The sequence below is a fragment of the Syngnathus typhle genome, linkage group LG7, assembly GCF_033458585.1.
Source record: "Syngnathus typhle isolate RoL2023-S1 ecotype Sweden linkage group LG7, RoL_Styp_1.0, whole genome shotgun sequence".
In the NCBI taxonomy this organism is placed as follows: domain Eukaryota; kingdom Metazoa; phylum Chordata; class Actinopteri; order Syngnathiformes; family Syngnathidae; genus Syngnathus; species Syngnathus typhle.
In genome coordinates this window covers 6058928-6071811 of record NC_083744.1, presented here as the reverse complement: position 1 = coordinate 6071811, position 12884 = coordinate 6058928, and the positions used below count along the sequence as shown (strand labels likewise).

The 12884-nt window shown below is 44.7% G+C and overlaps 1 protein-coding gene across 1 annotated transcript in view; it reads right to left on the bottom strand.

Moving 5' to 3' along the window:
* znf423 (zinc finger protein 423) overlaps nt 1–12884 on the bottom strand; it is an 87299-nt gene that overhangs the window by 34134 nt on the left and 40281 nt on the right. The window contains exons 4-18 of the mRNA XM_061283330.1: nt 12050–12227; nt 11431–11555; nt 10763–10844; nt 10569–10644; nt 10204–10484; nt 9837–10120; nt 9390–9770; nt 9084–9265; nt 8303–8842; nt 8073–8223; nt 7315–7857; nt 7032–7216; nt 6060–6472; nt 5606–5819; nt 4691–4775 (exon numbers count right to left, since the gene is read on the bottom strand). Of these exons, the coding sequence (XP_061139314.1) occupies nt 4691–4775; nt 5606–5819; nt 6060–6472; nt 7032–7216; nt 7315–7857; nt 8073–8223; nt 8303–8842; nt 9084–9265; nt 9390–9770; nt 9837–10120; nt 10204–10484; nt 10569–10644; nt 10763–10844; nt 11431–11555; nt 12050–12227 (3720 nt within the window). The remainder of the gene's footprint in view (nt 1–4690; nt 4776–5605; nt 5820–6059; nt 6473–7031; nt 7217–7314; nt 7858–8072; nt 8224–8302; nt 8843–9083; nt 9266–9389; nt 9771–9836; nt 10121–10203; nt 10485–10568; nt 10645–10762; nt 10845–11430; nt 11556–12049; nt 12228–12884) is intronic.

The following is a 12884-nucleotide window of genomic DNA, read 5'->3' as shown; positions in this document are numbered from 1 at the left end:
ACATGGAGGAAGTAATAATGCTGCATAGGTGTTAATTTGTGGTTGAAATCTATTCTCTACCAGAGTAGATACAATGACACTACAGAGGAAGTGCATGCGGGTCATTGGATTGGTGACTGTCTCTCGTGTTCAAACAATTGAAAGACAAGAGTGAATTTTAACGCACCTAACAATGAATATATCATCAAGATGGCTAATTCTATCACAGCAAAATCTCAGATCTTATTTAATTTACAATCAGTCCTATTTCAACTTTCATCCTCCCCATCTTTCATCCAGCCCTCTGTGATCCTCCCTTCCCAGTCCCTTGTCCCTTCATCATCACTCCCTCTCTCCCTCTGGTGTCATGGCTCGCTGGCTCCAGGTGGCGGGGGAAGAAGGGAGGAAGGGATGTAGAGAAGGATGCTAGATGGATAGATAGATGGAGGGATGGATGAAAGACATGACAGAGGGGGAGGGTGGGCTGTCATCTGCTCCTACGTTCATACCATCACAAGACCGACCGACGTCAACATCCCTGAGCAGGACCTAAATGTTACGATTTTATAAGCTTGTTATTTGAAATGATTAACAATCATGTCAAAGATTCAGAATCATGATATTGATTTGGAAATGTGGGAGGAAGGTAGAAAAAAAAAAACAAGCAGACCACTAACCCAGCATGCTGCCCGCCTGTAAAAAAAAAAAAAAACCTTGGGGAGAATTTTTTTTTTATTTTTTTTGTTAGATGTTCCGAGTTGAAGTCTCTCGAGACCCGCTGACATCACACATAAGACATTGTGTGCGACTTTAGCAGGAACGCTGGCGGCTTTCATGTTACATGCTAAACCTCTCAATTAATTGCCTGCCGCAGCGAGGGCAACTGGGGGTCAGTGTGTAAAATGCTTTTAATGCTTCCATCATTTAAGAAACAACAACTCATTTAAACACATCCACAGAGACAAGACATTTCCTGTGGCGTTTCAAAGTCTCTCAGACTGGACGCTTGCGCCTATGATGGGATTAGCCATGTTCCTTAAGTACCTTTTCTTCTCCCCCAGTTTATTTAAGACTTTAGTTAGCTTTGATACTTGCTGTTGAGGAACGTTGGCAAATCTCCCTATGCTTGTTGTGATATCAATTTCATGTAAGACTGGTGAGCCTAAGTGTTTTCTTAAGTACAGAGCATTAGTGAAGTCACACACCGAGAGGGGAAAGAAAAAAAAGGGGGCAGATTAGTCTAAGGCTTATTAGTTCAGGTGCACCAGGGCAGAAGAAAACACCAATGTCTCTGGCTGGTAGCATAAAAACACACATACACACACACACATGAATAAACCGTGTGCCGCATTATTCACCCCCTTTCACTCGAAAAGCTTCTTACGCGCCTCATTAAGTCTTGGGTGACACAGAGTAACTAGGCCAGACCTCGCTTATTGCCACACGTATACAAATATATATCGTCGAGTGTATTCAAGTGTAAGGTCGCGAAGCACAAAGACACCAGCGAGACGCTCCAACGCTTTCACCGCAAGCTAATGGAGCGGCTGACTACATGTTGACTTCAAGTTTATGATTCTGAACCGGCGACCGCATATAGAAACGATCCTGCTGGGTTTATTTAAGGGCTTGCTTCCCGCATAGGGTCTCATAAATGGACTGAGTGAAGTCAACAGCACACGTTAAATATGAAAGCACGCTGGAAGGATGCACCCTCGAGTTACGGGTGATTAAGAAGTCATCAGTAGAATGTGATTGGGTAATGTAAGAACATTAATGGAATACGCAAATGAAAATAGGGAAGTAAAGCTCATCCTGAGGACACATCATTAGCGGGCGCTCCCCACTGGGAAACTCTTAGATCCAGGTGAGTGGACAACCAAATACATTTGTGTGTGTCTGTGAGGGTGTGTGTATGGAGTGGGAGGGACAATGAAGCATGCAACTGGGATTGGGAGAGTGGACGTGGAGAGAGGATTAACCGTGCCAAAATGTGCCCTGTACAATAAACCCCCCCCACCTCCTCCTCCCATGTGTTGATGTTTTAAAATTACACATTCTATATAGTATTACTGCTTGATCATGCAGTGTGATGCAAATCATAAACTGTCAATGAGATGCTGATGGGCAAGTGAGGCAGCGGAATGCTAGCTGCCTTGCTCAGAGTGTGAGACAGAAAGGGGACAAACCTTGCCGACAGGCGGGCTCTTCTACGGGCCATCCCGATGGCAGGTGGGGTTGGGGAGAGTGGAGGAGAGAACGGGCACTGTTAGTAATACGTACCGTTAAATGTTTTGAGTGAGCGTCTGGGGACGGAAGGGAAGCGTTTGATAGAGTATATTTGAAGGGGGTCTCGCAAACTTCAGAAAATGACTAAGGTTGAAAATGAGCTGACAGTAAAAGGTTTTAGTCTGAAGAGAAAGCCTTATCAAAAAAAAGCACAATTAGTATGCTAATTGGTGACTTGCACTGATTAGAGGCAGCAGAAGTGGAGGGCTAACATCCAGCCCAGTATGTGGTCGCTGTGTGCGTGTTTGGACCAGACACGGTTTCGTGTTAAGCATGTGTATTGAGAGAGCTGGTGCAAATATTAAGAGTGTCTAACACATGTAGGAGAGGTCGAGCCTCATGCTGCGGAATTCAGGGTGAGGTGATTAGTGGGACATTAGCGTGCAGGCAAGGACTCGGGCGCCTGTGTGTAAGTGTGCGGTGTGTGTGAAAAGGCAGACAGTTGAAACTTTCAGTGGAGCACAAAACCCAACATAAAAAAAAAAAAAAGAAAAATCATTAATCTGCAGCTGAATGGCACAAAGCGACAATTACTCTTTTTTTAGTCCCGATTACAAACAACTAAAGAAAGCAATGATGATAAACTACAACGGGCAAGCTAAAGCAACAGTGGCTAAATCCTACTAAATATATTAAAAATGGCATTGAGAAATATTTGAAAATAACTACCAAAAGCTTACGACTAATTCTAATCACTCATTATTTACTGACTTGCACGTGGTCACCATAAAAGAACATACAAACACTTAATCAGGGTAACTGTATTTTAAAGTGACAACTAACAGCTTCTTCAGAAGCAGTAAAGGGCCATGAAAAAAAAACACTCAAGAAAAAATGAGTTCCTCTCAATTGCCTGTAGTTAATTGTCAAGTGCATCTCAAACTAGAGGTGAAGAAAACCTTTTTACAAAGTGCTGCCTTGAGCCGTAAAAAGCTGCCGTCCAACTCAAACTAGTGCCGCGAGGGCTTCTTCTTGACAAGACACGCTGGACCTCCACTTCCTCTATCGGGCCAAACGTTGTCTCTCGTCCTCTTTATCTGACAGCGTAATTAACAGGGCCGCGGGGGGCATCATGTATTTCCCATTGAGCCGTGTGACACTCACATTATTTGCCTTGATCTTCTCCCCGCAGTCAGTCAGAGTTGTGATAAGCACGAGTATGAGTTACAAATTTGGCTTTTTGTAGAAAGTAAGGTCGCCAGTGAGCAGCCAAAGAACAAAAAAAAAAAAAAGGTAAATACTGCCAACACCACTTGATCTTGAGGTTCCGCTTTCCTGTCACCAAGTAGAAGCTTCCCAGAATAATCTGCCTCAATTTCATAATTACTCTGCGTCACACAATTAACATGTTAATTAACCTAAAACCACGTGCGGATTGATCAAATAGGAAGAAGGAGAAAAATTCCAAGAAGATAAAGGAGAGAGAAATGGATGTGCTGAAGGTTAAAATAACCAAAGAAGAGGAACATTGCGTATTACACACAAGTAGACGGGAATCACGTTGTTGTGATGTATTACCAAAATGTGTCAATGGGTGTAGCACAGGGTCTACGCTTCACGTCATGTCTCCAGACATTACTGGGCGATGTCAGCATACTACGAACGAACACCCACATCTTATCCCACACATATTTTTCCCTCCCCTCGAGAACCACTCATGAGTCCACCTCGTTAATCTCCATGACGACACAGATGCTAAGGCAGCAGTTTTAGTTGCAAGAGGAGAGAAAGTGTCTTGGTAAGTAAGGGTGAGCTCATAAAATAATAACCAAAAAAGTCGACTTCTACCCACTGAGGATGTTTCCGCTTAAACGCTAAAGGTCCTTAGATGATTTGTTTATTAATTATTAGGTTACTCTTTCTGCAGCGGGCGGCTATAGCTTGCTAAAATTCAACAATGCAGAAGGTCGGAGTCAACATATCGACTTTTAAATACACTTAAAAAGAAAAGCAGGGCTCCCCAAATTGAAAGTTGAAACCCAGCATGGGGTGCACTCATTTTGTGATTGAGTAGATGATTGTCAGCATAAAATGCAATTTTATTGATCATTAACATTTCTGTGGAATGTTGCTTTTATTTGTTAATGGATGTATTCTATCATTGTCCAATGTTAATTTTATGACAAACCTCCAAATATGAATAACATTTCAATTGTAGGGCTCGCGCAGAAAAGGTTTGGAAAATAGCGTACACGGAATTCCAAACACTACAAGAAGCTGCGTCAAGTTTAACATTCATGCTGTCATCGGCGTTTGCGTTTGTGCGTGAGTGTTTTATATAGTGGAAACATTGCAGCAATATTACACAAACACAAGAAGGTACATGTTACATTGTCATTAGCTAAGACTGGCATAACACACACACACACACACAGACACACACAATAGAAATAAGACGAAAGGGGAGATGTGCCTCACTCACCGATCATGTGATTCGCAACATGAATCTGGATCTCTCGCTCCGTCTCAAATGTCATTTGGCACTTAATACATTGGTAGGTCTTTTTCTGCGAAGAACACACAAAGGAATTCTCTGTTAAATAGTCAACACAGAAATCGATATTAGTCTTAAGCCGAGGTGGCCGTGATATATTAGAGAATGCTGAATGTGTTTCTCATTTGAACAAATTGTCATTGATTTGGAAAGATGCTAAGGCTACATGCCAGAATCCCTAACACAAATGGAAGAAAGGAACCAAGTGTGTACAGGAGAGAAATAAAAATGATACAAAATTGTACAAACAAAGCGAGAAAGAAGCAGAGGGCCTGTTTACTCATTCACGGCACACAGCAATCACTCATGCACAAACATAAATACACCGAGGCCCCAATACCACCGTGTCTTTGCCGTTTGCACCTTGATAGACATGCATGTGCACGTACACACACACAAACACACCCACAGCCCATTTGGCCCTCTCTGTGCTGTCAAGCTATGCTGAAACAAAGGTGGAGGAAAGCTAGAGGGTCCCTGAAAACTGCCTCCCACACACACACACACACACACACACACACACACAGTCAAAAAAACAACAACACTCAAACACAGACATGCGGCAGGTCCCAAGGAGCCTGACTGTCAATATCAAGTAGAGCACGCAGCTCCCATCATGCCACAGCACACCCCAGCCGCAGGACCCAGTGGGCAGCCCCCCCCAACACCTCACCCCCACCCTCACTAACGAAAGCAAACTGCAGAAAACAGCAACAGTGCAACAACAGCAACACTTCAGTTTTGGAAGAAGTCCCCTGAACCTTTTTTTAATTGTCCATTTGTTTGTCGCATGAATCGTAACGTATCTTCCCAAAATGATAGGTGTTAGTGATGACAGCTCACCTTAGGTGCAGGCGAAGCTTCCGCCTTCTTCCCCGCTGAACTCGTTTCGGGGCTGACCTCGGGGTGATCGGTCTGGACATGACTTTCTAAATCCTCCAGGCTTTCGAACTTCACCCCGCACTCGGGACACCTGAGCCCAGACACGGGTTTCTCTCCCTGCGTGTCCCCGGGGGTGAGAGCCCCTCCTTGGTTGGGGCTCTGGCCATTAGTGCCCCTGATGGAATTGAAGATGGCATTTTCTTAAGTCATTTTTAAACCAGAAATGCATTAAAGGGCTTAATGCAATTTTGATCTGTTTTCAGTCTACAGCAAAATAATGGATGAGAATGTGAATCTGGAAAAATTCCAACCTAGTATAAAAATGCAATTTATTGCAATCTCTTGCTAGAGGAATATCAATGAGCAAAACAATAGATGCGATGCTAACTATGACATAATACCGCACGGGCGTTACCTGCTCATGCAGCTGGCACAAAGTCCATAAGGCAGGCCGTTGACATCCAACTTCACCAGCTCTCCTTTGTTCTTAAACTCCTTTAGGCAGAAGGCGCACTTATACAGCTTGTGATGCTGAAACTGCCCGTTGGGGGAGGAAGAGGCCGAACCGTTCCCTGCTCCGTTCCCAGAGCCCCCTCCGGTTCCTCCCAGACTAGAACCAGTGGAGAGTTTCTGCATGTGGAAAGTGCCGTGGATCTTTAGCTCCAGGGTGGAGGTGACGGTCTGCATGCAGACGACGCAGCGGAAACCCGTCAGGGAGTTTCGGAGGTCAGGGTGCATCTGGCAGTGCTCTATAAACTCCTCCTCACTGTGCAGGGGCATCTTACAGATTCGACAGGTCCCCGTGTCCAGGCTTTTACTGTGAGTCACCTGTGAAGGGAAATGTGTTAGACATGGGAAAGTTGTCATTTTAATGAAGCACAAGGTCATAATAATGATGCTCAAGGAAATAGCGTTAGACGGGAAGACTTTGTTTTAAATTTTTTTATAACAGACAGATGTTAGAATGAAATGGTAGATTTTGACAGGGAGCTAAAAATTTGAGCGTGCCTAAGGTGTAAATTTTCCACTCAATCATTGCATATGCATACAGTCACTGGCGGAACAAGAGAGGGGGCCCCTCGCCCCCCTAAAAATATAACCCGACTCTGATAATTGACGTTTGGGTATTTTCTGATTTTTTGGTGAGAATGTATTATTGTATTTCCATCTGTCCTCTCTAATAATAATAATAATAATAATAATAATAATAATAATAAAATAATAATAATACATTTTTAACAGTATTTTTTGAAGAATTCTTTGGGTTTCTAAAAACAATAACAACAAAACAATTGTTTTGGGCCCCACTGAAGTATCCTAGCCCTGACCCAAGGGAGAAAAATATTGCCAGTGCATACAGTAAGAGGTTCTGATTGCGTAATCATACCTTGTGTTCTGTTAGGGTTAACAGAGAGGGGAATCGTTCACCACATATTGGACACATGTAGTGTTTGGCGGGGCCGCGGTGCGTCTGCGCATGCTCTCGCAGCCCGGTCTCAGAGAAGAACGTTCTGGAACAGATGTTGCACTTGTGGTTCCCCTTGATGAAGTCGGCCTTCTTTTTTCGAGAACCTGGTCATTTGGTAAACATTCACAATTGACATTGTACTGAGAGTGTTCGTCAATCCCGCATATGATTCAAGTTGGAAAAAACAAAAATAAGCAGTTACCGGCATCATCCTCTCCCGGTCGGATGTTATGATCACGCAGCCGATGGTTCTGAAGAAGCGACTCCATGGTGTAGGCTGCTCCGCAAATGTCGCAGGCGTACATGGGCTCAGAATTGTCCAGCTCCTCCTCACCCCCGCTGGCTTCATGATTATTGGCCGTGTCTCCTCCCACCCCGGCAACGCTGTTCTTCAACATGTTCTGGAGGTCGGCTTGCTCCGCAGCCGCCACTGTCGTTCTCTCCACAGCGCCTGTGCCTCCACCGCCGGCGCTTGCTCCTCCTCTCTTGACCGACTGAGTCAGTCCGTTCGGCGTGCCGTTCTGGCTACTGCTGCTCCCCGTGCCACCACCGTTGCCGGTGATGCTGCCCCCGTCGAACATGCAGTGCTTCTCCCTGAGGTGTCGTTCCAACAGTGCGATGGCGTGGAAGGATTTGCCGCAGAAACGACAGGTGAACTTCTTGCTGTGAGTGGTGATGTGACACTGGAGCTCCACCTCCGTTCCAAACGTCTCTCCACAGAAGATGCACTTCCTGGGCTTGAGACCTTTGAGACACAAACCGGATTACAGTGTGTCTGTTTTGGGGTGTCCTGTGGTTTTCATCTTCTCATTAATTCATCAAACTTGATATTACTGTTCATTAAATCTTGGATAATCTCCATGTTGAGGTGTTGATTTTTTTTTCTTTTAATTAAACATGCAACAATTCAGATCAGTAAGCACTACAGCTGTAGTATAGTATGTACACTGGCAGGTGTACCTGCTCCGAGCCCTCCGGGGAGGCCCGGCCTCTGGCCCACGTGGTTATGCTTAACATGAATCTGAAGTTCTGTCTCCTTCCTGAAGTCCCAAGCGCAGGCTGTGCAGCGAAAAAGCTTCTTTTCATTGCTGTGCTTCACTGCTAAATGAACCTGAGCAACAAATAGAAAGCCAGTATGTGACACCGCTACTTATTCAGGCAAAAAAAATAAAATAATGTTGCTTACTCACCTGTATCGAAACCTTGGAATCAAAGACCTCCTGGCAGAGTGTACAATGGTACAGCACAAAGGTGTGCATGTCCAGCAGGTGCTTCTGCAGATCATCTACCGAGGAGAACTGCTTGTCACAGCTCTCGCACATGTACTGAGTCGACGTGGTCATGTAGTGCACAGTCAGGTGTTGCAGCAAGGCCTCCTGGGATTCAAAGTCCTCTTTGTTACACTGTGGGCACGACTGGCGCCGCAGTAGCATCTCCAAATGGGACTTCAGGTGTGCCTGGAAGCCTTCAAAGCTGGCAAATCGCATATCACACTGGTTGCATGGGTAGTCCCCGTTGCTCCCGATGGAAGGCGTGGAGTCCCCTCCCACTCTGTGGCGCTTCGGGGAGGAGATCTCCACATCAGAGGAGGAGGGGCTTAGGTCAGCCACTTTTGCCTGTCTCTTGTTGTTAGCTAATGGAATGTTCTTGTGGTTCTCCTTTATGTGCTTGGTGAGCTTGAGGAGAGAACCGAAGATTGGAGAATTGGTGCAATACGGGCAAGAGTAAACCTGTGCATGGAAAATAAGCTTTTAATGTCCTCGGAGAGTAAATGCAGCCAAAATTGCCAGCTCACATATATTATTCAGGTTGAAATATTTTAGTATCCTCAAAAGGGAGCTTAAGATGATAAATCAACAGTTAGAGTGCATTCGGTGGCCTCATGAAAGCATTTTATCGCAACATACTTGAAGTAATTGTTCATTAAAAAAATACTGTGCACAATTTTGACTTTATCCCCCACTTATTTACCTCCATGAATGATTGGGACGCGGACTGTAGCACAGGCGACTCCAATTTGGCCACCGCTCCAGCAGAGGCTGTTCCGCCCGCCACCGCCGAGGTGCAGTGAGTCTGCTGAATGTGTTCAGTCAGCGAAGACTCCGTCAGGAATCCCATGGAGCACTGGTTGCAAAAGAAGGCATGGTTCCCCTCTGTGGTGAAGTCACAAAATGATATTGTTACTTAAATATAAGTAGGGAGTGTATTATTTGGTGTATACATAATTAAGTAAACATTTCCTTGAAAAAAAAAAGTAATATAGAATGGCTCTCTTACCTAATGTGGTGGACCCCGCCATAATCCCGCCAGGCAGACAGTGCGACACTCGAATGTGTTCTTGCAACGAGTTAATGTCACCAAACATGTCAGGGCAGTAGTTACAATGAAACGCTGTCACATTGGTAAACTGCAGAATGGGAAAAGCCGCTGCCGCCGGGCTGGCGGTTCCTCCGCTGGAACGGTGGGCTTTGCGCACATGCTCGTTGAGGTTGTACAGCGTCGGCAGCGTATCCAGGCAAAGCTGACACGTATGTGTCTGCTGTGGTTTGTCGGCGTGGATGGTTTTTAAATGGATCTCCAACACTGCCAGGCTATTGAAGTCTCTCTTTGAGCAGTAAGGGCAAGAGTAGGTCACTTTAGCCCAGTTTCCTCCTCCACCTTGAACAGTTACAAAAATACAATTCAATTAGCATATCAAAGCAGTACGAGCAGCTCAAGACGTACCTCCACCTGGATGAACTAAGCTTATCCCCATCTCTTCCCCACTGTCGTTGCCTCTTCTGCGGCCTCGTTCACTGCCCTGGCTGGGCTTCAGGGTGGAGTCAGGGGTGGATCCTCTCTCCAGGCTGGCACTGGAATCTGGAGTAGCGGAACTCATTGAAGCAACGCTCCCCAATGCGGGGTCGGGACTGGCAGCACTGTGATTGGAAGAGTCGGGCTGGCGGTGGCTGTCTAGGTGGCAGTAGACATCTTCAACTGAGGGGAATTGTTCCAAACAAACAGGACATCTGCAGATAAAAAAAAGAAAACAAATTCACATTAAGATTATTTCGATTGCTTGTAGAAAGTGAAAAGGAATGTTCTCGTGTACTTGTGTTTGCGGTTTGCATGCTGCGCGTCAATATGAGTGAGGAGTGAAGCCTCGTCGAGGAAGATCTCCGGGCAGTGGATGCACTGCAAGTCAGCTCGGTCGGACAGCTGGGGGTGCCTGGTCAGGACGTGTTTCTCGAGCTCATCCGTTTGGCTGAACGTCTCCTCGCAGTAATCGCACATGTACAGGTCCTGCTCCAGGTCGACCTCTCCTCCAGCTCCCTTTTTGCCTCCGTCCTTCTCACTCCTCAGCGCAAGGTGCTCTCTGTTCTTGCGGTGTGCCTGCGAGTGGAAGAAGGCAGACAAAAGTCTTCAAAAGATGATCTTAGCAAATTGTGTTTTGGATGACTGTATTATATCGTATACCTGCATGTGGCTCTGCAATGATGAAGTGGAGGAGAAGCCTCGTTTGCACACACTGCACTTAAATGGTTTGCTGGAGCTAAATGTGCGGATTCACAAATTACACTCAGGTCACATCTGCCAAACTTGTGATCAATTATAAATTTAATAAACAGCAAATATCTAAAATACGTAAGATAGGAGACACTTTTTTTTACCTGTGTGTTTTGAGATGAATCTTTAAATGGTCAGAACGGGAAAAAGCGGCTTCGCACTCTTGGCAACTATACTTTTTATCTCCTGCGTCAGTTGACAGATTGAGAGGGGACAATTAGCACATGCCATAGTAAATAAAAAAATAAAAAAATATTGGGTAAAACATCAACTCTTGTACAAGCTAAAATTCTGAGGGGTTATCTAAGTGCACAAGTGGGAGCTTAAGATCAGGGGATGCTTTGATAATAATTGTCAACTTTTTTCTCTGTGAAGCCCTTTGAGACTGCTTGTGATTTAGGGCTATACAAATAAACTTGACTTGACACAAGTCAAAATCACTGTGACGTTTCAAACATCACTTGCCCTAAAAAGTCAACTAGAGTGGCGCAGATGGAACATTCTTGATGAGAAAAGAGTAGAGCAGGTCATTTACTTTGCTCATAATTATTTTTTCCTAAAGGAATTTCTTATGGAGGACTTTATTGGCGTTTGAAGTGCTCATTCTGCTTTTTGGAAAATTCCACAGAGATTGCAACCACTTGTCTGTCACGTTACTAATTTAATCATGTTCCCCCCCCCCCCCCCCCCAATCTGCTTGTAACGTCAATGATTACTTACAAAAATCATACTTTGTTTCTTAATAATCTCATAATGAGATTCCTGTGTTTACCTGTGTGAAGTTTGACATGGCGGTCTCTGCTCCGCTTGTGTTTAAAGAGACGGCTGCAAAAGGTGCACTTGAAAGGCAGCTTGTCACTGTGAATCTGCTCGTGGCGCTTCAGGTAGCTTAGCCGGCTGAAGATGAGAAAAAGCAGGCAATGTAAAGCACTGGTTGATAAATACAGAATTGTATTTATTACTCAAATTGAACTGAAATGTAGTAGGTTAATAAATCATAATACAGTTGATCTAATACAATTATAGAATGGGATTCTAATATATAGATGCATTAAAAATAGGATAAATAAGTGAAGAAGAAGTAAAATTATTTTTTAATTGTGTTGTTTGTCAAAGTTTGATTTCTTGAGAAGTAAGGGTTTTAATCATATTATAAAAAAACATACAATTTCTCCCTTTCTGCATGAATAGTTATGTATATACAGTGTGTCTTTCACATATCTAAATGAACTACTGTGATAAACCTTTCTAAATTATTGACTGTAAAACAGGATAATAATCATCGTGTTAAAGGCCTTCTTTTGGATTTATGTCCAGCACTGCATCGTTTCAAAGACATCTGAAATGACTGTGAAAGTGTCAGTGGGGAGTCCAATGTGGCAAATTTGTACCTGAAGGACTTGTCGCAAAACTGACACGGGTATGGTAGACCCGCACCTCCTTCCTCCTCGCCACCGGTGGCCATGCCGAGGTCGCAACAGCCATCGGGCATCTGCGAAGGCGACGCCACATCTTTGCTGGAAGGCGAGGAGGGCACCCAGGACAGCCCCGCTGGGTCATCATCGCCGTCTAAGAAAAACATTAAGGATGGGTTGACAGTGTTGTTGTTTTAAGATACTTCAAATTGATGCGCCACTAAATAGGAAGAAGTACATAGCCACAGGATTCCCCGCCCAAAATCACAATTAGAGCACAGGCAGCATTAGAATGATTAATAAGAAGTTACATCTTTCTTGGAAGGCAAGAGGCAGCCTGTGGGAGTTCTCAAATGAGAGAGAGAGGCTATAAACAAAAAAAAAGTAAACACATTTATCCTGGTTACACACACGCCTGCAAACACAGAAGGCAAATGAGGGTGGCAGAGATGAAGAGAAAGAAAGAGAAGAAAGACACATACTCCGGCGGCGGCGGCAGTAGCAACATCTAAATAGAAGGCTCCAAGAACTATGTATCCCCGCCGGGGCCCAGAAACAAGGACAGAGTGTATTTTCTCTCCCTTCGTCCTCCCTCTGCAGCCATCCCTCATTCCATCTCTCCCCTCCCAGCCCTCCATTCATCCCCGAGGGCCAGAGATCCGCCTCATCATATTTTCATTAGGGCCTTGGCAGATTGAAACGTCTGAATAGTGATTAGGAGATATGCCTGGCTGAGAAAGACTGCTTTACACACTCCCTATATCTCAACTACGCACATGCTAACATTGCTCTTTTTTGCAACCTCTCCCTT